Here is a 27,063-nt window from a genome sequence, read left to right as displayed (position 1 = left end):
CAGGAGGGGCGGAGCTCCCGGATCACCGCACAGGCTGGATGGGAGTTGGGGCATGTTGGGAGTTGTAGTTCATCATTCTCCCCAGCCGGCCCGTGGGAGAGGGCGACTCCCGCCAGCGAGGACTACAAGTCCCGGTGTGCCCTGCGGTGCGGTGGTAGTGGCGAGSGGTGGGAGGGCTGTGTGAGGGCATGGGAGCGGTTGGTGTGGTAGAACCGCGGGCGGCGGCGGCTGGAGCCCTGAGCGGGGCAGGAGGCCCGTAGGGCATTGTGAGAGGTGATTCAGGGCCAGGTTGGACGGGGCTCTGAGCCGCCTGCTCTGGTGGAAGATGCCCCTGCCCGGAACAGCGGGGTTGAAGGTCGATGATCTTTAAGGTCTCTCACGCCCCAAACCGTTCGATGATTCCATCACTCTATAACTTAGATTTAGGAATGGGGCAACCTGATCTCTTTATTCTCTTTCTCTCTTTCGCCATTCCTGCTCCTGCGTCCCCCCAGTGAAATCTATACAGGGGCAGCAGGAATATCCMGGCCTTAGCCAAGGAAGCGATTCACCTGTGCCTCCCCGACGTGGTTCCAATTCCAYCTGACCTTGGCTCTTGCCCTCTGTTGACGTGATGGTGGCATATCAAAGCTGGCCCTTCCCACTAAAAAGAAATCTGAGGAAATAATTTCTCCCAGAATTGTGAGATAATCTTGATTGTGATACGAACTTTGCTGTTAGCACTGGAATAAAGTTATAATTTCCCTTTGTCGTGTAAAAGATGCCGGGTTAATGTTTCTAAAATTACTGGAAATGTGTGTAAATCCACTACTACAGAAGCTTAATTTCTCATGGGCATGCCACCATTGCAGGGGCATGTGAGAGAAAGCTAGTCCACTTCTTTTATGCAGTATTTAAAAATCTCCCCTTTTAAGTGAAGCTAAAACTTACTTCTGTTTTCCTGATCTCTCAGCATGCCATCTGTGCCCTCATTTCAGGATACCTGTGAACCAAAATTGCCTGCACGTGAAGTCACCTGTCCACATGCTTAAATTTGCGGTCACTTTCCCAAATCAAGCTAGAGTTCTCTCTTTCCTATCCTAACCTTCTTTCCTAACATTTCCTGCCCTGTTTAATACTCTGCCTGGAGTATTAAACCACTTAGCRTATCTTTTCAAAGTATGATTTAATTTGAAACATGTTTTTTGTTATTTTTCAAGTTTTTACTTTGATATGTCTCCCGATCTTTCAGTTATTACGATTCTCCCCTCAGCAGTTGTTACATATAGTTAAGCAAAGTTTCTTCTTTTATTGCAAACAAAGCAAAGTTGTAACAGTTGCTACCATATTAACTTTTGAAAAATAAATGTCCCCCTAGTTGTACTGTTCTGTTTCTCTGCTTTTTTTTGCTTATCATCTCCAGTTAGAATAAGTTCTCTGGATATGGGACTGCTACCTTCTCTTTTCTGTAAAATAGCTGTGATATTTTAGGACTATTAAATTTTTTTCATGTGTGTCATCCTATGGTTCCCAACTGGTATAATAATAGTAGTAGTAATAAAATATTAATTCACATCACATCCCCAAGCGTTGCAGAATCACATGGCATTTGGAACTGAAGAAGGAATTAATCTTGGAATCATGTAATTTTTGAGTGATAAATATGTGTGGTCCATGTACACAGGCCTTGGATATAGATTGATATATATATACACATACATATATGCATACATATATATATATGTATGTGTGTATATATATATATATATATATATGATCAAACATGCATAGTACTGTTTAAGGCAATAGGGCATTTCAGGCACATGGTTTGATTAATGGGATGTCCTGTGTCTTGTGTAGGGCCAGGAGTTGGACTCTATGATCCTGATGGGTCCCTTCCAACTCAGCATATTCCATTATTCTAATAGACTAGGAAGTAAAAAATGAAAACAAGTGGCAATTAGAGTTCCCATATGTACCGTACAGGTAAAGGCCTTCTAATCAACGTATGTTTGGAAAACCTTAATTTTACTAAAGTATCCCTTTCTCTAAGATTCACCAGGCTAGTCCATCACCTCATTGTAGAAGGGCATCAGGTGAGTTAGGCACGATTTCCTGTCTGTAAATCTATGTTGACTAGTCACAATTACCTCGACCTTCATGTTTTTGGAGACCACATGAATTCCAGGAGGATTTTCTCTATGACCTTTCCAGGGACTGAGGTGAGGCTCTCTGGCCTGTAGTTCTCCAGATCTTCCCTTTTGCTCCTCAATAGAAGACATGCTTGGTCTCATCCCACCTTCAGCAACCTCTCCCRGTCGACACCATATTTCAAAGCTAATTGAGAGTGGCCTCACAGCGACATCAGCCAGCTCAGTCAGCAATCAAGGGCACAGCCTCTCAGGACCTATGAACTTAAGGTATTTCCATTTTGTTTAGGTGTCCCCTAACCTGGTCCTCTTCCAATAAGGATGAGTCTTCCTTGCTCCAGACTTCCCCCTAATCTCTTGCTTGAGACTGCTGAATGCCAATATGGGTGAACCACTGAAATTGTCCTCAGAACAGGCATAAAAAGGGCTTTCTGGTAAAATGGCTGAAGCACTTAAATGGGAGATAGATGCATAGGTGAGGGGTCGCCAAGCCATGAAACACAAGAAATTCTTCGTCCTCCAATCATTTCGTCAAAACAATCTTTATTATTCTATTTTTCCCAATACATGAAATAAAGCCTTTCTATAGCTTGGGGAAGAGGGGTGCAGATGCTGAGGGCACAAACCTTATTTTCAGGCTGTGAGAGCTGGTGCATCTAAACCAACCAGTTGTTTCACAGCAGCCAGTTAACCAGTGTTTGTGTTTGCATAGCAAGACAAGGGGATTAACCTTATTATCCCTCCTTCAGCAGGGAGAGGGCTGAGGCAGACAAGCATTTAAAGTATCAACCGATTTCTGATTGCCCCTTCTGGCCTTGTTTTGAGCTGGCATGTGGGGAAAATCTCATGTCTCTATTTGTWGCACAGCTTTTGCTGATGTCAGGTACTGCTGTAAGTGCTCAGCACTTTGACAAACCTACACTCGGTTGCMTAGAGGGAGACACTAGAGGGAAAAATTACATAATTAACTAGCTGTAAAAAAATGGTATGCAAATGTCATAGAAATTATTTTCTATAAGGCGTATGTATTCCAGTCCTGAAAAAAGAATTTCAACCACTTAAATTGGTTTTTTGTCCTTTTCCAGACTCTTGCATCATTCATGGCCTTCTGTTTKTTTATTATCATCCACACCCTGCATTGATGAAGCAGGAGTGTTGCTGAAGGCTATTATTGCAAATAAGGCTTAGCAAAATTAATATGGGCAGGAAGAGCAAGTCAAAGCAATCCAGGCGGTTTTTGTTCTACAGTGTCCTAATTTTTTAATCCTTCTCTTGGCACGTACAGAAACTCTGAAGGTAACTGGCAACCATATCAGCTACCAGAGCCAAAATAATGTATAGGAGCTTGACTGACTATCAGTTGCAGCCCAGAAGCTRGGCAAGTAGTAATAGTTCATGCAGAAGGTGCAAATGGTACCTTTTCTGCTATTCAGAATATGCTTGTTGACCTTCCCACTGCTGACTTTCTTTTGGYATTAATACACTTCTCTTTCCTGGGGCAGGAGTACAGAGAAAGAGCTCCCTTCTGCCCCTCTCCCGCTGCATTACATTGTTACTCATCACATTGTGAGCTCTGTAGGTCTCAACACAGCAAGACCATGGCTCCAAGCTGAGTCCTCCAYACGCTACCCTAACACCAAATACCAGCGACTGTAAGAGAGAACATTCAGGTCCATCCACAATTCAAGCAGTTAGCGTCAGCAGGGTCCTCACAGGAGACATGCAGACAGCAAGGAACAGCAAGGAAATGCAGTCTTTTGTAACAACTCACCTTTAGTATTTGCTTTGGAGCCAATAGCTTTTCTCAGTTCTTGGCTTACTTAAATGACAACACAGACTATCTGTATAAAGATGATAACATAACAGGGATGAGAAAATTCTACTTACGTTAATTTATAGRTTACGAAAATACATAACTAAACTGCATCTGTGACTGCAGCCAAGGACTTTTCCCRTTGCAAATGCTTTCTAAGCTTTACCCAAGCCTTTTAAGAGTAAACACCAGCAGTGCTGGTTTGTGTCCGAGAGAGGGTGCTAAAACAAAATATTTACTACAAAAACTTCAGTGCTACACAATTGCTTCGTTCAGTGCTTGCTGCAGCATAAATTTATATTGACTTGGTTTTTATTTTACTTGCTCACAGCTGGCAATTTAATACAAGCTTTAACTTTATGGCCGTATTACACCAGCTGTAGTTTCAAAACTGAAAATAACATTTAGAAAGAACTAACCATTCCACAGAAAAACAAGGGAACAGTCTTCCAAATTTTCACTTTAGCCTGATTACTCAGRTTTGATTCCATGCAGTTTTATTACTGACAGTTCTGTGTTAACAAAATAAACAAAAATWAACAAAAGTTAACTGTAGGAGGGGAAATTTAGGTTAGATAYATAGAAGAAATTCTTTACTATGGGGGTGGTGAAGCACTGAAACAGGTTGCCCAGGAAAGCTGTGGATGCCCCACCCCTGGCAGTGGCCAAGGCAAGTTTGGATGGGCCTTGAGCAAGATGATTTAAAGAAAGGTGCTCCGGCTTATGAGAGCTTGGAACTAGAAGAACTTTAAGGTCCCTACCAACTCAAACCATTCTGTGATTCTATGAAGTTCTCTCACACTGACCTTGTAACTTCCCATGATATTAGAAAATTAGAAAATCGAAATCTGCAGGTGCATAACCAAAAAAAAAAAAAAGTAGAAAAAGAATGGATAAGAGAAGACATACACAGAAGAAAGGTATCCTCTTACATCTGAGCCAGATGTTCAGAGACAGAATAGACATTTTGCCAGTGAGTTAGGTAGACACTGCTGACAGAGCAATTTGGTGTAACAGGTATGTCCTGAGTTTAAATTCCAAACTTTGGAAGAGGTCATGGTAAAGTGCAGTGACTGCTAATAGGTGATGTTGTATTGGGAGACAGRCAAATTTTTCTTTCATGAACTACAAATTTATCCTTGAAACTTAGTGGGAGCTGAGAGCTGTTGTTAAGTTGTCTGATCAGTGGTACCTTGTCCACCTTGTTTCCAAATGARTTGCAAGGCCAGTGGGATCTATCAGCTCTGAAGTCATTGCAAGTCAAAGGTGCTTTTCCTAAGATGCAGAGATATCCAAAACCTGACTGGACACAGCCTTGGGCAGCTGGCTGTAGGAGGCCCTGCCTGAGMAGGTRGATTGGACCAGATGATCTCCAGAGGTCCCTTCCCACCTGAACCAGCCTGTGATTCTGTAAATTAGGTCRTGTGTGATAAGGTACAACCTAAAACAACCCCTGGACTAACAGTGCTCAAACTGACTCCCTGTGGCAATGCACTTTGAACAGTGGTGGTTGAGTAACACCACTGCCCCAAAATGAAGTGCTGTTTAAATTACCCCCTCTTTCTCTGCTTGTTTTCAGGGAATTTCAGCTGGAACTAAGCAAGTCTGTTTGTCTATATGTCAACTTATTTTTCTGCTTTTTATCTCAGGACAATATGGTGTTCAACAATCACTGAAAGCTGACTGGCAGAGGTCTGCTGTGCTTKGTGYCTRGGTTMCACCTAAATTCATGGCATCACTCTYCCTACAATCTGGATCCTGCCACWGTCCTTAAATCCCCAAATTCAGGTCATTAGAAAGGTGTTGAAAATATCTATAATGCTATTACAACTTCTCTTAGATGCCACCAGAATCCTATTTGTTCTTCACTGGAGACACTACTGTTTTTACAAAAAATAAAGTAGAAAGAAACTAGTTAAGGAAGGAGACTATTAATTAGTACAAATATAATGTGTCAGGAACAAGGAACTGAAGAAATTAGAAAAAAGTTACATTTTTACTAAATTTGAATAAATGTTCATTTCTGTTTCAGAAAAAGAAAAACTGAAATTAAGAAAAAAAATACTTTGTATTACAATATTCTTAGGTCTAGATTTGGTTTGACACATTAACCCAGATTGTTTTGGACTATAAAGATATTGAAATAAAATTTGTGAAGCCAAAGTATTGCAGTGCACTGGGTCACTACTATGTTCTCCCATCAATTAGCTTCCAAACTGCTCCTCGCTCTACAGCACCTAAAGAGTGCTGAGTCTCTTTGACAAAGAGGATAATTTTCTGTTTAAGGAACAATTTCTCTGGGGACAGAATGGAAATAAAAAAGTATTTCTCCTCAGTATTTCAAGATGGTTTGTAGTGACACATAAAGCATTAAATGAATGATCTATGGAAAAGATGAAATCGGGGAAAGGCTGGCAGGTGAGCCTCAGGAATTGTGGCAGTTAGTGTAGACAAACACACTGGGATTTGGAAGCTTGAGCAAACAAGTTTGTGTCTGTAAAAGTGGGTTAGAAATTACGTAAGGACATACTTTCACATGAATGTCCTGGCAGTATCATTTCTGGGCAGACAGGCAGCCCTGGGAAAATAGCCATCCTCACTGCCTTTGGTGGATCTCTCTTCTAGGTCCAAGAGAAATCAAGGACTGAAATAGTACATGGACAAAGAGCATACAGAAAGGAAGTGTCAGAGTCCAGAACATCAGTGCTACATCTTGAACAAATATAGCATGTCTGTACATCAAGAACAAATATACCATGGCTGTTCACTTTAGTTTGTGAAGATGATACCAGTCCTGCACCCCACATGGTCCCCTTAATTTATTTCCACTGTTTGTCCTGTTGAAACTGGGAAACGCATCCCTGAGCTCTGGTSAACAAAACTATGAGCACAGATTTGAGAGGGCAGCTATGGAAGTGCACGTATGGATGTGTAATTTCTTGACAACTTTTCCTCTAGGAAATAAAAATGAAAAATACTAATAGATTTAAATAAATATTACTTTGATTTCACATACGAAACATTTCTTTGTTAAGAGCAGGGATAAAGAAGCAGGGATTTTTCAATCAATTTTGATAGTTTAAATAAATATTTTRTAGGAGCTGTAAGACTTTGTTAGTATTTGGACCCAAAATGAGTTTTCAAGGTGTGAGATTTTGTGCTTGTTACAGCAAGCACAAAGTCTCTTCCTTCCCTGACTCTTTTTCTGTTGTGTATCAGTGGCTGAGTTGGGGAGGGATCAGTAGCTCCTGTTCTGTGTGATTTTGGTCCCTTCCTAGCCAACCTAAAYGTTTCCTTATCAATCCCTCCCTAACAGACAGATCCCCTGGGAGATGCCACAGTTAGAATCACAGAATCATTTAGAAAGACCTCTGGGAAAGACCTCTGAGATCATTGGGTCCAGCCAGTGACCATTCGGTGGTGGATCTCACTTTTTGTGGAGGATTCAGGGCTTTTGGTTAGAGAAATTCCGCTTGTAAACAGACCAAATCCACATTGAATGCAACAGATTCAGTRACCCTGTCTGCTCCTAAAGTGGCCCGACAGTGAATCTTCCCAACAGGGTAGATTCCAACAAAGGCAGGCGGCCACCATCTGCTGTGACATCTGGGTCGGTGATGGAACAGCAGCACTCAGCCTCTCCCCCTCCTCAGCTACCGCTCCCCATCACGTCCCCATCCCTCCCCTCTGCTCTGCCCTCCCTCGGCGAAGCACCGGCCGTCCCTCCCGCCCGTGCCCTCCCTCGGCCGGCGGGGGCGGGCGCGCCGGGGCCGGGAGGAGGCGGTGCCTTATAGGGCGGGCGCGGGGGCCGCGCCTGCAGAGCCGCTGAGCCCGGCGATACCCTGGACAGCGCCTCGCCGCCGCTCCGCCGCCATGGTGAGTGTCGCCCGGCACCCCCTTTCCGCACATTCACRCATCCTCCCGGGGCCGGCTGTCTCGGAGCCGCCGCTGCCCCGTTGCCTCCCTGCCCCCCGCTCCTCCGGGGTCGGCGGAGAGCCCCCGCTGCCCGCCCTCCCTACTCCCGCGCTGCTACCCCCGCTTCTGCGGGCCACGGCCGGGGGGTGATTTGTCGTGGGCATGGCCTCAGCTGACCCCCAGCCACACGCGAGACACCCCAGCCACACGCGYGGGTCGGGCCGAGCGGCGGAGCTTGGACATTATAGGAAAGGAGGGAGGGACAGAGGGGTCTTAGGGAGCGGGGGAGGAGGGATGGGCAAGAGGGAGCCCCGGGGGCATCCGCGCAGCGCGGGGAGCCGGGCGGCGTGCGGGAACAGGCACGTGGAAGAACGGGGTCGTGGGTGGAGGGAGGGATGAAGACAGGGAGCAAGAGATGCCCAGTCCCTTGGCCTCCATCTCCCCGGGCCCCCTGCGACCTGCCCCCTCCGAGCAGGTGCATTCTGCTCTACTCTGAGGTGCGTTTGAGCGTGTTACATAAACCGATTATTCCCGTTAATTTGTTATCTTAATARAAGCTCCTGCGTTAGGCATGCAATCTGTAGTGGAACACTTTCCTTTTCCATTTAATGAATGAACAATGGAGTTTTAGATTCCAGTACAGCATTTAAAAGAGTTTAAGTGGAACAATGAAGTCACCTATTTAGTGAACAAGATCGATTCCCCATAGCACATTGTGTCTTTGCAATCATAGTAACTTTCCCAGAGGGGCTCATCCTGTTTATAAACAGCAGTGCATTAAGTGTAATGCCAACCTTACAAAGTAGGATGCTATCAAGAAATATTTTGCAGCCTTAAATTCTGAGGCACGTTGGGATGAATAATTTGACAAAGCATATTGTATCAAAAGCTTGAGACACGATTAACAACAGAGCCTAGTTTTTCTTTAATACAATTTAACAAAACAAATACTTCCTCCCACCCCCCAAGTCTTTGCATCATAGATAGTAAATTCTCTCTTCCTTGAATAAAAATCAATTGAGATCCTCCCTCCCCCCGTAAATCCAGACATGAATAATAYTCAAATTGTCATTCCATGAATGGAGTCCTCTTTCTAAAAGTTGTGCATCCACCTGCTGTCAGTCTAAATCTGTTTCTCCTGTGTRTTCTATTTGCCACCAGCTCGGCCTTGGGCTGATAGATATGAGAAGACCCTATTGAAAAGACCTGAAATGGTGCCGTAGTTAATGCTGCCTAAGGCCCCTTAGAGTGACCCCCCCCCCCCACTACACAATTGAATTTCAATTTCTTGTCAATTTGGAATATAAACACAAAAGCTATGACTAAATTACTATAGCTGCAAAAAGCCTAAGTTAATATAGCCAATCGTAGTGTCTTCCTTRTGACAAAGGAAGAAGGTTACAAAGATACCAGGTGTTTCAGAAGGWAATGTACATTATTTATCAGTAGTTGGTACAACTAATGCCCAGGTGCTCAGGAGTACTGAGGCAACTGGAAAGAAAGTTAAAATACCCTGAACTAGTTAAGATATTTCATTTTGATTCCTCCCAGGACTGAGATGAAATCAGTTATGCTASTGCAAATCAAGGAAGCATTAGCTGGTAACATAGGCATTGGCAACTTGGTACCAATGGAAATTATAGCCAAGACCTACCTTTAATCTGTTCTTTCTGGTTCTTAGAGATGTTCAATTAACCTCGACAGTTTTTTTGAAATGGCTGGAAGCAATATCCAGAAATCACCATTCAGAGCTACACATGGGTTTGGATTCACAAGTTTTGCTCTTCTGTATGTCCAGTAACCTTAGTGTTCAAAAGTTGCTGACATTTCCCAAGCTTTGTTACTCACACATAAAGGCATTCTGAAGAAAGAATTGCCAATCTGAGAAAATCCTTAAAGATGTATAAAGGCTGAAGGTTGCTTTGGCTCTAAAAGTTAGAGAGAGTGTCCTTGGAATAAGTTACTGAAATGAAAACCTGAGCTATTGATGAAAGCTGTTGCAATGATGCTAATACAGGGTTAAAAGTTATACCACATTGATTTCTAGATGGACCTGGAGCTGGGGGCATGGGGTCATGGGGACTTTGGAGTGTACTTCCAAAGGTATCAGGAGCATATGTAGATTTTTGGCCCAAGTGKTGGGAACGTTGACCTAGCATTCCCTTCTTTAGTGGCAAAGAAATAAGTAGGTGTATGTTGCTAGTGTGCTTTAAACTCAACTGAGAGTTTTGTCAGCATCCTGGTTGCTCAAAAATCACTATTATTTGTAGAAAATAGCACAGAGAAACTTTTTTTGTTGTTTTGAAACTACMTTTTGCTGAAGCAGCAAACCACTGCCATCATAAAGCATTATTTCCTCAGCATCCTCACTGTGTGAGGGCAACCACAGTGGGTTGTCTCTTCTGTTTATGTAGTTCACTGCAGCCCTCCTTGCTTCAGTGAATCTAGGTCAAATTACACTGGCTCAGGATTTGGCTGCACCCTTGAACTTTAAACCGATTACACATTTTGATTTGTCAGTGTATTTTCCATGGGGTCAAATCCCACTTTTATGGAGTAAGAGAGTGTGTAACATTGGACAGTCGTGACAACTTATGCTTACAAAGACACTAGGTAGCACTTAGGTAAGCATAAACATTAGGACTGTATTTAATAGGTTCCAGTATCTATACAAGTATCCATGCTARAGGGATAGAGAGAAGCTAGAATATATTTTTCATTTCCTTCAGAGTCTTTGATACCTCTGTAATCTGAAGTCAACACAGAAAGAGCCCTAACTCTTCTAAGCATTCATATGGCCACCATATCAAGATATGGAYCTTGATATGGGCATGCACTGATTGCAGAACATACACAAAGGGCCCTAGAGAGAGCAACAGATGTCTCGTTTTTGTTGACAGTAGCAAAAATAAACCCCTGTCTCATTGTCCATTGGTGTTTGTCAGTAGTTCTGAATACTCCATGAGAAAGGGTATTGCAAAGACAGTGTTCTAGCCCCTGAACAGTGACAGGCAAACTGGAAGAAAACATTTTTCTGCAGACAGAGCTGAATTTTCAGCACAAATCCCTGATAACACAACATCCAGTGCTACAGCACCCACAAGAGCTCTAAGAGAGTGAAGAGGGAACAGACTTCAGCAGCCCTGCCATCCAGAACTGTAGCAGAAAGGCAGGGGTTTGCCAGCTGACACAGAATTAATAAGCTATTATTAAACATGCTGAGAAACTGCGTATCGAACAGAAATAATAGACCCTACTTGCATAGAAACTGAAGAAGAGGCTCTGAAGCCTTTTGCACATGGTGGAATTGATTAGGAAARAAGCCTTCCAGGAACTGAAGTAAGAATCCACCGTTTTATTTGCATAGCTTCAGATACCTGTTTACCAAAACCTGCATGCTGCCCCTGGTGTTGATCCATTTCATCTCTAGGAAGATCCYTTGATTCTTCAGGGCTGATCATTGTATCTTCATTTACATGCAGTCTGACTTGTGAAAAGAAGGACACTCCTATTGTTCATCAGGCACTCAATTTTACATTCATTTAACTTTATAGCGTCTCTTGATTTTATTGAAGGAAAATATCAATCATATGCAAACACAGTAAAACTGAATCTCTGACTCAATCCAAAGTTGGGGGGAAAACCAGCAATACTATTTTCTTTAGGTATTAGTAAACTCCAAAGTAAGGCAAATGTAAAGTGCTGGTTTATTCTCTGACCTAAGCCAGCTTCAAGTGTAAACAATTTGAATAACATAATATTTCTTCCTGCTGCTTTCATGCCATGCTATATGAGAGTTTTGTTCATCACTCCCTGTAAAACCGACTTAGAAGCTGAGGCATTGATAAGCCTCATACAAACTGAGTCTGAAGTTTATATTAAATGATAAAGTAATATGTCACAAGTGAGCCTGACTTGGAATTAAAGAAGGTGATGAATAAGGGAGGGAAATTAGGAGGATGAAACTAAGTGCATCACTGGWTGTTCCAGCCAGGAAGCTGCTGGGATGAGCCTGCCTTGTGAGGCAGTGGTGGAAAGGTACAAGAAGGACTGACCATCTGTAATGGGGAAGAAACATCCTGGACGTGCAGCCCTGCCACATTTTAAATGCCACACTTTTTTGTGCACATCAAATTTATCAGCTAATTTGTGAGTGGCTGGCAACAGTGGAGCTTGTAAATCTGTCATCTACATACACCCTCCATGGCTTGCCTTATTATATGTTAAATTCATGGGCCACAATATCTTTATCCACAGGACTGCTGCACAGCTACGTGTAGAGTACAATATGAAATTAAGTGAATATTTATGACTTCTGTGGGGCTTCTTATCTACCTAACAGCAAAAGCCACTTTTAATTTTTGAGGACTAGTAAATTCAGATTTAGGAAAGTAAGAAAAATTCTTTACATCTTCAAGAAATGAAACCATGATATTGGCATTAATACTGAAGGTACTCTGACCTGACGTCAGTCTAAAAACAACAGTCATAATTTAAAATATTGAGTTCATCTAGCTAATGACTTTTAAACTGCAGTGCATTTCCTTTCTCTCAATCAAAACTGACTGTGATAAAGTGGTAAAGGTCAGCTCTCCCATACTGAAGGAAATCCAACCCTCTCTGGTAGAAATTTGTATACAAAGATGTGTAATTAGAGAATAAAAAATTAAGATAATTTTAGTCATTGTCTGGAGAGGTTTGGATTTTTTTCCCCGTAAGGAGGACGGATATGAAAATGAAGCAAGTTTGTATTCTGTGTCATCATTTGGAAACCRAACACAGCAAGAAATGGAAATCAGAAGTAGGGTGACCAAGTGTTAAATAAATATCCTAAACCCAAGCATAAAGAGCCATAACCAAACTATTCTTCCCATAGTTCTTAAAGAAGCTCCTACAGGGTGCTTATCAGCAGTCACCATTCATGGCACTTTGCAGCCAGCGAAGACAATGTGGTACAGCAACCTAACAGGGGGACTGACTTACTCACGTGATAAAAAGTCTGCAGTTGTTATTTCTTCTATGTGACAATGACAGATGCAGTTTACAGACATTTTGTATCATTAGGGCATTACCATGCARCACAGTCATTAGCATTTTTATTTGAGAAAAGTGTTGGGCTGGGTGTTTCCATGGTTTAATGGGTTTAAAAGTCTGGGCTTTAAAATTCCAGTTATGTGTGGATTAAACTCTAGGATACCTGCTGTTGGGGCTAATGGAGAAAGGGAGCTAATTAGCTAGTGCAGCCTCTTATCCTGTGCCAGCAGACAGTGCTCTGTTTTTGGGCTCCATTCACTTTTAAGAAGAGGTGTTTTTGGAGTTCACTAGGGTTCATTTAGGGTTYATTTAGGGTTTTAAAAGAGGTAAATTTAGGATTGTTTTGGAGGAGGAGACATAAGAGAACTTTCATACTCCCTGTTATCTTCTTTATTAAGCTTGAAAATCAACTGTCATTTCCTGTCCTCTCCTTGGCCAGTCTTCTTTAGACATGACTGAAGTCCAAAACATGAATTAGCATTTGAAATASGGGGTTTTGCCCTCAAGTATTTAAGGGAGAAATGGAAGGAAGAAAAATAAAAAGCTTAATACCAGTAACCAGAAGAAAATATTTCCCTCTTTAATTGTTTTGTGTTCTCAAGTGACACTTTGGAAAATAGATTCTGTTTCTTTATTTCCCTATATTGCACTTGCATTTTCACATCCAACTAGAAGTAAAACAATTCTTTGTTTCATGCGTTTTGCTATGAGCATGGATAAAACTGTTCCAAAAAGTAAAGGGCCTTCAAATTGGCAAGGAATAAATGGCTGGCAAACTTTTTGAGAGTGATTTCCTCGTCGGGAAATTGGCACATCTCTTGGTAAGGCAGTTCTGAATATTACTATCTACACTCGCTTTTTCTCCAATTGCTGGCTGCATCCAACCAAGTTACTTCTGCTGCAGTTTAAAAGATTAGTTGTGAGGTTGTGCAGTTCTGATCTGGTAGGAGTTGATATTTGTATCAGAACCATGTTTTACTGTGCACACGGTTTTGGGKTTTTTTTTCAGAGTTTGTCAATAGTCCATGCAATTCTGGGGGGGGAGGGGGGCGGGGGAACACGAAGTCTGGTTTTATACTTACATGCTTGTCAATTTATTATTCAAATATCTTTATATACTGAGTAGTTCAAACCATTTGCATTATGGCTGGCAACTCAAAATTATCCTCTTCCATAAATTCAGATGCAAGTGTGATATGAAAAATATCCCATGCAATGCTCTTAGGAACAGGTGCATCTGTCCTCTTACCTGTTAGTACTGTGTGCCTTCTTAGAGGAGTATTTCAGTGTTACTTTTCTGTAACACCAGAGACCATTTAAATCTTACAATCAGCCCTTCTTACCTAGGACTTCCTTCTTACCTAGGACTTCCTTCTTACCTTGACTTGACTTCTTCCCAAGATGTATATTTTAATACTGACAGAAGACTATGTAGAAAGCCAGAGAAAAACTCCGTATTTTCAAGTTAATGGAAGAAAGAAAAAAAATCAAAGACAGAAAACAAACATATTAGAGACCTGTTCAGATTAGCAAAGTGTTTATAGGTTCCTTTCTTCTTCCTACTTCCTACTTTCTACTGCTACTGAAAGCAGGAATGAGAGATGTCTTCCAGCCAGCAGTGATCATCACTCTCCAAGTGACAGCTTACTTATGTGAGTTACCTAACAAATCCAAATCTTCTCCCAAAAATTAGCCACTTCCACTGAAAAAAGTGCTATAAGAATCTGGATTCACCCTTAAATGCATTCTTGGAAATTTTTCCTGTTCAAATGCTGGAGCTATTGGCTTTATCTGGAAGCTTGATGATTAAGAGCCATGAGAATGTAGTGCTCAATCTGTCCTTCCTMAGAACCAGACAAAGTCCATCCCACCTCTAGTTTTATAGCATTCTCTTCRATTTCCAGGGCTCTCTTTTCTGGCAGAAATTTAGATACATATTCTCTCTAAGACTATTTTAATTTTTCTGATATGTGTCAAAAGCATCACAGGAACTTCCTGCTSCCCTTTGAAAGCTGTGATACAGCTTGTGATTTTTTTGATGCTGAAACACATTTGAAACTTGGCTTTCAATTTGGCAATTTGTACAAGGCAATAAAAAAGGTAGCATTTAGCTTTATTAGCTTTATATATCTGCAAAATGCAAATAGCTCTCCATTTCAGTGAAAACCAATATTGAAAACCTTTTGGGTTTAATGCATTTATTTCTTCCTTACTGCTGTAGACTTTGTAAGCCTGCATTTTAGTAGTGTCTGCAAAAACCCTTGAAAGATAAAAGGCTAGATGAGAGTAATTTTGCTTGCAATAACTTAAAGAAAAACTAAAAAAACTTGTCTCATACCCTGGAGGAAAAAACACCTCTTTTTTCCACTTTTACATTTACAAAATTTGCAGCATAATTTTATTTCAAATCAAGTATCACTGAACTATCCCCTCAGGACTACATTTAATATAATTTTTCTTCACAAAATAATTTCTTTTTCATCAATCAGGAAGTAATTTTCTTCTGTTTGCCAGACACCTTTGGGAGATGTCAGAATTCAGATCAGAAAGTGTTTTGGTGGAAAGGTACAAAGTTAAAAGCCAAGACTCAGAGCAATGTCATTAGGACAGATGAAGAAGAGAAACAAGACAGCACTATCTCATTTTCCCCCCAGATATGTTTTCCTGAGTATARATAAATGTGAGTATTTCAGTAGTCTGGTTTGTTAAATCTCAGGTCTTGCTGAAGTTGGAAACACGTACTGCAAGCACCCAATAAACCTAACAACTCCTAAGCACTCAATAGGATAAGGAACACCCTGATCAGCTGAAAACAAGACACCCACAGTAGTTCTCTGGTATTCAGCAAATTTGGGGGTTCATATGTTCTTGCTTATTTTATAAAGGCATCCCCCCACTATTCCACCTCCAAGTATGAACACCATTGATAAGACACTGGTGTAAGTGTAATTCCCAAACATTTTCTTTGGATGTAATAAGGTGGTTATTAAATGAAAGAGGATACAATATTATCCAAATAATGATTTAATGTGAATTAAGAATATTGAACTAAATAACAAAGTAGAAAACAAGGTGAGATCATTAAATCATTAAGCCTGTGATACTTTATTCATCAGTCCAGAATTAGATGGGATTTGAGAATTTGTTATGTGAAATGATCATGCATTTGACTCCRTAAGCCAGTTTAGGATATATTGTTATCAACATACAGTTGATCAGCTCCTCAGGTGGAGGAGTACCCCTTACTCTKCAGGTARCTCCAGAGTTAAAATTTAAACTCTGTGCTCCGAGTTTAAATTCGGAAGGAGAAATATGCGCAGTCAGAATGAAGGAAGCTTAAGATTTCAATTGGAGCCCTCAAATAACACAGTGCTCATACCTGGCTGGGGAAAGTACCAAAGGACATCTTCAGACAGAATCTCCTGGTTTCTTTCTTATAACCTTCATCTAATTAATCACTTGAAATAGATGGATTCTCTTTAAAACCAGGGATTCTTGCAATTCTTTTATGGTACTTACCTAATTCTCACAGCTATCACAAATCACATTTACTCCCTCACCATATTTATAGATCCCACACAATTAAACAGTGGTGTGTATTTCTTGGTATAGTTGGTTTTCCAGGAGAAAGCTTCTTAGTGCTGCTTTTTTGCCTGCAACATCTTAGTACTCTATGATATTAAATAACTAGATTTACCATTATTACCTTTGCCARTTTTTCAGACAATGCATTTCACTGGCAAACAATTATCTGCTAGTTAGTTTTTCTCCCTTACTTGATTTCTGGGGTTTTTTTTCAGTCTAGAAGGTTCTCATTTTATCTCTTTTTAAGGTTATCTGTACCAAAACTTAAATCAGCTGCAAATGCCATCAATTCTGCTTCTAACATCTCCTGTAAAACAAATGTATTTATTATATTTACTTGTAAGAAACTKTCATCTCTTTAAATAGTTATTCCTAACAACACATATTTAATGCAAAGTAAGAAGTGATGCTTATCCTYCTTGGAAACCTGAGCTTGTGAGGATATTCATTTTCTGGAAAGCGGTACTTGATCAGTGCATGTGATGTATATCAGGTCTCAGATACATCAAGCTGACTTTGCCAGCAACTCTGTTTTCCTCCCATGTTCTGTCTGTCCACAACAGACCAGTGCTGAACCTCATCTATGCTTCACTATTAAGGGAAATAAATTTTTTCCAAATGATCTCTATCTTCATAATGGCTGTTTCTTCTGAGAACCAGTTCAGTCATCCTGGACATCTGTGACAGCCATTGTGGCGCAGCGCTGTCATGGAGCTGTTGTGTCACATGGAAATTCCCAACTTCAGTGGTGCTTGACTTTACAGGTCAGCTTAGGCTGATCCTATCAGATGATCTTCCTGAATGCTGAAGAAAGCTAGCTGTGTGAAAAGCCCCCACCAGGAAAGCTGATCTTCTAATACCGGCCATAATCGCAAAGGAGTATTGCAAGACCAGCAATGCCCACTGAAGTACTGGATGTGTTCTGGTCACATTTTCTTTACAYATTATTAGATATTTTGACATGCTTGCTTACCCCTTAGAATTTTTCAGGTTTTACTTTTCTTCTTTYAATCAGCAATTACTGGTAAATGGTATCTAGCATCAAATGATAAATTAGAAGATAAATGTCTCTTAAAACTCACAAGCCTGAAATCTGTTTGATTTCAAATTTAATGTACAGATTTCAGAGGCAGATATTTTTGCCTAAAACTTCATACTTCCTTCCCAGAACAATTTATACTCCTAATTGAAAAGCTTCCTGTACTGAGTTTTATACCTGCATTTGTCACACAGCAGTTAGACTSTTTTGTACATGGGTAATGACCTCGAAGTGAAATTGAAAGGCTTTGCATGTGTTGGAAGATTAAGGCTGAAACCTTAGAAGCTGGGATGTGAACTCTCTAATCCTCAGCAGCATGCTACTAACACCTCCCCCTCTTCCATTCTTTTCCTTCCCCTTTTTCCACTTACATCCCTATAAATAGCCTAGGAAAGGGTCTATTCATTTGGGCAGAATTGACAAGAAATGGCACAGCAAATGACTGCAAACCAAGAAAAACCATTTTTCTAGTGGGCAAAAGAACACACRCAGATTTCCTTCATCCAAACTGTAAGGAGAAGAACAAATCTGTGAGCTGAGTGCTGTTACTTGTAAGGATGTGGCTAAAGCAGGACGCAACATGACCTATCTTAGCAGTCCCTGCATAGGGAGCAGCAGACAGAAAGCATGCACACATTTACCTTAAACTGCAGCATTGTTACCTTGCCAGAGTCCTTCATTCCCTGTTTTTGAAGAGAAATGAAAATGCAAGGGCTCCACTCCTGGTCAGTCTGGCCAAGGGAACTGTTCTATCCATGTGGAACTCTGCTGGGTTCTGCAGCAGCCACTGCAGCATTGAAATACAAACATATGCGGTTCTGCAGCATGGCATTTACCCATAACGTGTTGGATTATAAGTGTCCTATGAGCATGCCCCCCTTATAAAACTCCTGCTTCTTCCAGTGGCAAGCAGATGTGAATTTGTCCTAGTTTGTACTTTGTATCATTCAACAACTTGAGCAAGTTAGACAGAGTATCTATCAGGTAGATTTTGCCTTTGGGCAGGTACTAGCCCAGTTTGACTAAGTGTTTATAGGTGCAGTTTTCCACAATGGAAATTCAGCTGGGCAGAATTCATCTTAGTAGATTTAAGGTATAAATAAGACAGTAGAGGGTTTGGGGAAAAAACCCAAGCACACGAACATTATTATGGACCTGCCTGAGTGGGTTTTGATCTCACTTTGTTCCTTTCTGGGCTTTCTGAATTTACAGAGCTCACTAAAACCTTAATTTACAGATAAATCTTTTAAATATAATTCTAGTTTTACTGTTACAGTGAAAAGCTTGAAAGTATGACTTTAACATCTATGTTGTGTAAATTTATAGAAAAAAGAACTTGGTGGTTTWGATCAGTAGAAATTCAGGGCAGAGGGTGTTTGATTTAGGGGATCTACGCTAAAGAAGTTACTACAAAAGCTAACYGAGGATATGGACACCTGTCTGCTCCTGTTCCAGCTCCCAGTCACACMCCACCATTCCTTTGCTGCAGCTCACTGTCCTGCACGGTGCCTCAYGTGAACTTGGTACAGGGTATTTTAGGAGCTCCTGTTTGGTTAGTCTCAGTTAAGCAGTCCTTTTATCTGACACAGTAACAGCTGTAAAACCAACACTGCCATCAGCTCTRCAGTGGCATTCCCAGCCCAGGGGAAGCACAGCTGAGAAGCCAGTGCATGGGAATCCAACTCTCCAGCCAGCACAGTGGCTTTCATGGTACTTAAAATGCCATGAATCTTTAGCTCTAATTTAGTTTTTCTGTAYGTTTATAAGGAGATCTGGGCAGTTAAATAATTGCATCAACTGGAGACTCTTTGGCTCATGAAAGTATTTTCAGAACCATTATTTTTTTCCTATGTTACAATTTTCCATTTATTCATGGAACCTTTTCTATTTAAAATGTACTTCTGTACATATTCTGTAGCTCTTGCAACTTCAAAATACTTCAGGGGTATGAAATTAAAAGTAGTGAACTTCATAAATTCATAGTATACTAAATGTACTGTACTCTGCACTGTTCAGTGATGCAAACAAAATCTGCTGCATTTCATTAATTTTCTCACATACAGTACCTGTAGCATTTTATATACTAGAAATACATTCTGCTTCATATATTCTGACGAGATGACTTTGCTATTGGTTTGAAACAGTTGTTTATTTACATATATGTAGGGATGTGTCAGTCTTCCCAACATTTCTCACAGTTTTCCCTTTTTGTTACATGCTTCACAGACTGTTATCAATCTTCTGTCACTCTTGTCCTTAGCAAAGGTGTGTCTATAAAGTATGAATTAAGAAATTATTTAGTTAATGTTTTACAAGTTGAGTTTTTGACTTACAGTTTTCTGAAGGGCTGCTGACAATTGCCTGTCAAATAGTGCAAGATATAAAAAGCACCCTAAGACTATTTAATTTTTATATGTTTGTATTTCAATGCTTTATTTTAATTTTATTTCTTTTATTTTAAAGTGAAAAACACACAGCCCTTCTTTTAAGTCTGCCCAGAGGAACTAGAAATGCTACCCACACAGATTTTCAAATACTCCTCCTTGTCTCCCCTGCCAGCAGCCAAGCATCCCCCCAGCACTGGTACGAGCTATTTAAGAAACTCAGGCAAAACTATTCAGCTAGGGAGAGCCCCAGTCGGGGAACACATTTTATAAAATCCTTTTTGATCCCCCCTGCCTGTATCAGGAGGGGCAGGCAGTCCCTTGCACATTAATCCCCGCCGTGGGGACACAGTTGCAGACATCTGGGACGGMAACCAAGAAACCTACTTCTTTGGCATAGAGTGCCCTTTGTCTTCCTGCACTGCCAGGATTGTGGGAAAACCAGAGCTCTGGCTTTTAGGTTTTGTTTTTTTTTTTGGAGGGGGGGGGTTGTTTTAGTTTGGGTTTTTTTTGTTTTTTTTTTAAGGTTCTTTGTCCAAGAAGCCATGAGATCATGTTCAGAGGCTTAGGATCTCTTATTCATCTTAGATTGTGAAGTTTCTTACAGAAGRAAATGAAGATATGTTCACAGTACTGGAAAGGATATGTTGTCAGCTTGTCCCTGTTTCTTTCTCCAGAAAATTGATCAATTGTGTATGCCAAGTAGAAAATAAAGCCCTGCATGCATTATACTAACTTAGRAAATCAGCTTCTCAGCAGCAACAAAATCTGTCTGCAAATGGCAAGGAAAACAAACTTATCAAGATATGGCATACTGAGAAAACTGAGCTGCCATGTAAACTTGTTGCACTAATTCTCCCCTACCATTTCATCTGCACCCTGTGTCCCACTTATTTATTTATTGTATGGGTCTAAATGTAGGATGCGAGATCTTTGCAGCAAAAACCATGCCATTGCACACGTGGCAAATGTTGGGCAAGCACTCTGTACACAGGGGTATATATTTGGGGAATTTTCTGTTCCAAAACAAAATCATCTGGTAAACCCAAAGCCTTACAAGGGTAACTACCTCCTTTGTTTTGCTAGAATTATTTTCCTGTGCTTCTCAAAGTGCAGCTGGCCGTCTTGCTCTTATATGAGGAGAAATTATATACTGGTCCTTCACATGCAGTTTGCTTGAGCATCCTTTACCAAGCCTAGTTGTTTGGAAGCAGGTAAATTAGGCTGTGCAGGCTTTCGTATTGCTGATGTAAAATTAATTCTGACACTGATCTGTCTTGCCAACGCCTTGTAAAGTCAACAAGAGCTGAACAGACCATTAAGAAAGCAACCSTAACAGAATTAACCTCTCTCTAAAAAAACTCTTTGGGGCTCTTTGTTTGCAACTTTCAGACCTTCCTGCTCCAAAGGAAATTTTCTGTTATTCAAGCCGCAACCAGTTCCCAAGGATTGTCTCTCTGCTGACAAAGTGATGTATTCACCCTGACTGTTAGAAAGAGGCAGGATTTTTATCTGCTCTTCCATTTTTAACTGATTTCCTTTTTGTTTATTCTCTCACAGTCATGCATACTTGTCACATTTTCACTGACAGAAATTATTGCCCAGTTCAGGTCATTCTGTCATTTTAAATCTCATTGTTAGAGCAAAGGAAAAATGAGGTCAATAATTGCTACCATTTTCTTGGGAACTGACAGTCCTCATCTGAGGTCTCCCTAGAGAAATCTTCTTTAATTACAAGTTAAGCTGATGTTCCCCTGTGTAGCAGGTAGAATTGAGCAGGATTACTTTTAAAAGGATTGCATTGATCTGCTTTGGTGACAGTTTCATTTTGAAATTCTGATAACAAGCAAGAGGATGGATTATAAAGATATGGGTTTTGGGACTGTACACAACTGACACTTACTGCAAATTGGGCCACAACAGCCACTCTTCCTTTTCACCCTTCTTTTAAGGCCATGTAAGATCTATTTTAAGTGCTGTGATTGGCTTGCATTATTTTAGTGATTACTTGGTATGATGACAAAGAACAGAGCAAAAAAAAGTTTGGAAATTGTAGAAGGGAAATCATGCAAGCAGTGATTCAAGAAAGGGAATTTTTCATCTTGGAGACACTGTGACCCTCAGCTTTGATAAGATCAAGCAATGAAAAATTGTAAAAGGCAGAATGTTTCCAGCACTTCAGTTATGAAAGGGTTTTGTAAAACCAAGTAAATATTGATGGGTTCTTAAATCACTTTCATTCTAACCGATGCAATTGTAGTGCAGAAACCTCTAAATTCTTTAAAAAAAAAAAAAGCTTGAACAGCTGATAAATTTTGCAGAAGCAATTTATCTCATAATAACTGATCTGACAATAGCATGACTGGTAAAATAATTTTTACCTTATTTTATGTGAGCAGTTAATATTTTCTATGACTCCTATCTGGTTGTATAGGTTGTTTCTGCAGGTCCAGAAACAAGACTGATGTTTGAAATAGCTCACATATTTACAATGTTTTCACTAAAATTCTCCTGCCTCTTAGTGTTTTTCACCTTTCGTACCGATGGTGTTTCAACCTGATTTGAATCCTGACATAAACCATCAAGCAGCTCCTCYTCCATCCTTATTCCCATGTGTGGGATGAGCAGGTGCTGTGCTGAGCAGGCCTACAAGATCAAGTGAAAATAGACCTCTTGTTAAACAAAATTTAAAATCCCAAAGCAGAAGGAGGCTAAATATTAGTGTCCTTTCTCCAGAARTGAAAAGTCTGGAATATGTTGGCTCCTCAGGTGAAAACAGCTCAAACTCTCATCTCCAATGTGAGGCAACATCATCCCACAACTGATCGGGCTTGAGAGAAAAGTGTTCCTCCACTCCAGCCTCTCCTGGTTGTAAAGGCCTGTCACACACAACTAAAGTGCTCGCAAAGTGCATCCCTTTGGCAGCACCTCTTAAAGCCAGGCAGTCAATTTTCAGGAGTTTTACACCAAGTAAATTGTTGCACAACTCACTCCACAWACACAACTGCACCAAAGCAATACATGCTGGGGTTTGGGCTTTCATCATGCATTATTATAAATTCGGCAGAACGAGGCAGAACTTTCCCCTCTACTTCAATACAGCTACAATCTGGCATTTTCAGAGACCCATAAGAGTTCTCTTTGTGAAACCTGACAACATCATGAGTTAAACCCCAGTCTTCTGGAGGGAGAAGGAAAAAGTAGAAAGCAAGGTATGTTTTGTTAGCTAGGAAGAGAGAATGAAGAAACAAACACAAACCTTTTGCGGTTTGATCTTCATTTTGTATCACAATTTTTTAGAAAGGTGAATATTAAGGAGGCCCAAAAGTAAATTTCTTTTTTTTTTTTTTCCCTTTCACATTGGGTTATCGTCCGTTGCATTTTCCAGAACTCCCTTATACATGAGATAATTTTATCATTCCCTAAGCTGTTGTTTCAGAGCAGCATTGCAGCAGCAACATCAAGGTTTCCATATAGATTCATACTTGTAAAAAAACAAGAAACAAGTCAGCAGTGCGGCTGGATATTGCATCTCTATTTGAGAGGAATCACAGCTGGTGTGGTTACAGCTATGAGCAGGCTGGGGTAGAGGATGGTGTTATGGGAAAGATCAGGCACAGGTATCCTTGGGTCACTCTGCCATTCTGGGCTAAAGCCTGGCTTGGAGCTCAGAGACCTGAASCAGAGAGTGCACGGTGTTTGGGGGACAATGAGCAAGCTCACTAAAGAGATCTGCTTCCTCAGAGTGAGGAACACTTGTACCTACAAGTGCCACGTGGGCAGCAAGGCAAAGGCTCTGCCTTTAGTAGGCCACATTTTCTCTTAATGTTCTGAATAAAACTCAGCGAGCCATCAGACTCCTAAGGAGGGGCTGTTAGGGGAGCCATGTGCTCTGACTCATGGGAAGCTGCCCAAACTCAAACTCCACACAGGAAAGTTTGGAAGTTTCTCAACCTTCAGGTCTCAAAGTCATCTACTTCCCTTTCACCAGAAGGAAAGATAACACAGGAACAGATACTGAAGGATGGGGTTGGCTTTCTGCCACCAGCTGCTTTAGCAGAAAATGGGAATTAAGTCAGAGGTGGTCTGTGCCAAGTCCCTTCTGGCCTTGCTCTTTGCTGTGGAAACCTCTATCTGCCTGTGGGAGCTGTTGGTTTGACTCTGCTCTTTCTCCACCACGGGCAATGATGGGATGTTGCTGGGTCCACAGTTCCTATTGCTTTAGTGTTCTGGTCTGGCTTATGTATGGAAACACCCACARAAACTACCCTTGGCACAAATGGAACTGCATGAAGGTGACATTATTTAACAGAGACACATGGAATCCACAGGGAAACATGGTTTAGGTGCACATTTGCCATGAAACTGGTTTCTAACTCCCCAAAGACCAAAGGTATATTATCAAGAGGAAGGAATTGTTCTTTGAGCGACCTGGCCCAGTGGAAGGTCCCTGACCATGGCAGGAGGGTTGGAAYTAGATGATCTTTAAGGTCAAACTACTCYTTTACCTAACTTGAACTCATATCTGACATTTTTTTATGACTTTCTTAACTGCTTGGGCTGGCACAGCCCCCTGAAATTTTGAGGATAGTCAGCCASCACCAACATCAAAGAAAAGGGAAAAGTTGGAACTAATTCATCTCAATATCTGGATTCTAGTCTCTGCTCAGTCACATGCTCAAGTTTTTCACAGGATGGCAAGAGCTGAAGTTGAAGAAAACTAAATTCCAGAGTTAACTGCTAGTCTGAGGCTCTGGGCAGATTTAGAATGCAAGCTGGAAGTCCACTGAGAGATTAAACAGAGAGCAGGTGTGAACATTGGTAATTCAGGCMCACCTGGCTTGCTGGCTGCTGCTTGTATCCAGGTACTGCCTTCTTATTTTGCGTTTGCAAGGAGAAATACTGGTGTAGGTCCCCAGCTCCAGAAGCAGYCACAGCTGCTTTGTTACCAGCATCCACAAAGGGAGCTCCTGTGCCTCTCCAAGCCCATCTGTCTGCACAGTGCAGGGATCCAGGTACCCAGGTCTTCTGCCTTGAACAGGGGGCTTCCATATCTCCCTTGGGACCACAGAGCTCTCCAAGATGCCTCAGCATCACACACTGCAACACTACACCCCAGACTTCTTGGAAGATCYGTTTGAGTAGAAAGGACACAGAACTAAAAGTGAAAATTAAATAAAAGAAATTCACTTTTTCTCTGTATGCTCCTGGTAACCTAGGCAGTCAAATGTTCTGCTTCAGGCTTGGTGCAAGTACTGCTGGCAGGCTCCTGCTTCCCTGCATGCACTGCTAAGCCTTGTGATAAAATTTCTCTGAGCAGCAATAAAATAAGAGAATCTGAGGTCAAGCTACCTAGACAGCTCAGATTCCAGATAAGACCTCTGGCTACATTTAGCTGTGCTTACCCAACTTCACACCCATCTTTTTTTTTTATATCRGAAATGGCTAGCCAGTCTTCTTAGAGAATCCACTGAAAACTATTTTCTTTCAGGCAGTGTAACCTGAGCAGCTACTGAGGGAAAACCTGCAAGGCTCCCTTTGCTTTGCAGCTACCTTCCCTTATCTTTACACCCTCAGTAACACCATCATCGACTCAGCTCTCTCTTCAGTCACTAAATCAGCACAAGAGAAGGTGTTCAGCACTTCTGGCTGTAATCCCTGTTCAAATAGCTGTTCTCAGTTCCCTCCAGAGAMAACCATCCTTTTGATGAATCAGTTCCCCCAACAATTTGCTTTGTCAGATAATGGGCAGACCTGTTAGATAGCAGCCTCACAAAGACTGCCAATCTGCAGTCAGTCATCTCCAAATGCATGCAAAAAAYAGCCCTCAAGTGCAAAAAAATGCCATAAATAGTACTRAATTTGGTAATGTCAGCTGGGAAAAAATCCAGACATTTGCATATATGCATGTGAGCTTTAACAGTGGAATGAATTATATATTGCATAGTATGAAAAATAAAGAGTAGTAATATGTGATGTGGTTGAAAAACATTGACAATGAAAYTATATATTTCAAACCAGACATGGCTTTCATTGAACTCTGTTAGAAATACTGTATGTTTCTCAAATGTAGATAGTGCTATTCTATGCTACCTTCAAAACTGCTCTTGAAGTTTTAAATAATTTACTGACCACAGTAACAATATCTTTTTTTCTTAGAGGGCTTACAGTTTAATTTGAAAGCCTTTAGAAGAAATAGAAAGAGAAAAGAAATATACAAAGGCCATTCATTTTTTTTTATTTTCTGTGCTAAAGCTGGAACAGCCTTCTTTTGTTTATTTTTTCCACCATACTGTATTTTTCAGAGATTTTTGCATTACATTAAAATTTATTATACAACTTGCATTTCCAAAGCAAAGATACAGTTCTCTCCTTTCTTGGAATTYTGAAAGAATGACTGTATATTTAGATGGCATAGTTCATACATAGTTATTTCCTTAGCTGTTCTTGGCTATTTTCTGCAAAGTAGAAGCATTACCAAATGTTATCCACAGATTATATGGGCACCTCTCTGGACCCAGACCACTGGCAGAACTTCCCTCACTTCCCTTAGCTTCAGCCACTTCAGTTACACCAAATCCCACGTGTTTTAAGGACAGATGGAAGGACTCTGGCAGTGGAATTGCTMCAGCAGCAAAGATGTCTCCCATTAATCCATCTTTTGTTGGCAAAAGAGCCCCTTAGCGAGTTCATGTTACCATGGTCAGAGGGCTGTGCTCCTKCTGGAAGTCCTGACAGCACCACTGTGCTGGGTAAGGCTTTTCTGGCACAGCCCCTAAACCTGGTCAGCCACCAGAGTAGAGAGAATGTCCCAGAACGTGGGACTCAGAAATTACCATGTCAGGTAAGGACTCCGGTTTCTGTCTCTTCAAATGATTAATCTAAAATTCTAATAAAGAAGATCTAAGATAATGTCTCTTGTAGCTGCTTTTTCCCTCCCTCCCACCGTGCCAATACATCCATGGGACAYAGCAGCAGTCTCATCTCCCAGCTAGTTGCCTCTTTCTCTCACGGGGTCACTCCAGCTTGTTCCTTCTCTCAGTGAGATTGTGTAGCAGTGAGATCCATATATTAAGTATGAATTACACAAAATAAAAGTTTATTGCCAGCTCCTGGATGTCCCTCCTCCCAATTTCATTGAATACCTCCCTTGTTATAGGACAC

General features: G+C 41.0%; 1 protein-coding gene across 1 annotated transcript in view; it reads left to right on the top strand.

Moving 5' to 3' along the window:
- Nucleotides 1–7,740: 7,740 nt before the first annotated feature.
- The window catches only part of ELOVL2 (ELOVL fatty acid elongase 2), a 51,262-nt gene continuing 31,939 nt past the window's right edge, over nucleotides 7,741–27,063 (top strand). The window contains exon 1 of the mRNA XM_057370438.1: nucleotides 7,741–7,818. Coding sequence (XP_057226421.1) covers nucleotides 7,816–7,818 — 3 coding nt within the window. The 5' untranslated portion in view covers nucleotides 7,741–7,815. The remainder of the gene's footprint in view (nucleotides 7,819–27,063) is intronic.

This window comes from Malurus melanocephalus, unplaced genomic scaffold, assembly GCF_030028575.1.
Source record: "Malurus melanocephalus ecotype Western Australia unplaced genomic scaffold, MMel_1.1 scaffold_126, whole genome shotgun sequence".
NCBI lineage: Eukaryota > Metazoa > Chordata > Aves > Passeriformes > Maluridae > Malurus > Malurus melanocephalus.
This window is presented reverse-complemented; position numbering and strand designations above follow the sequence as displayed.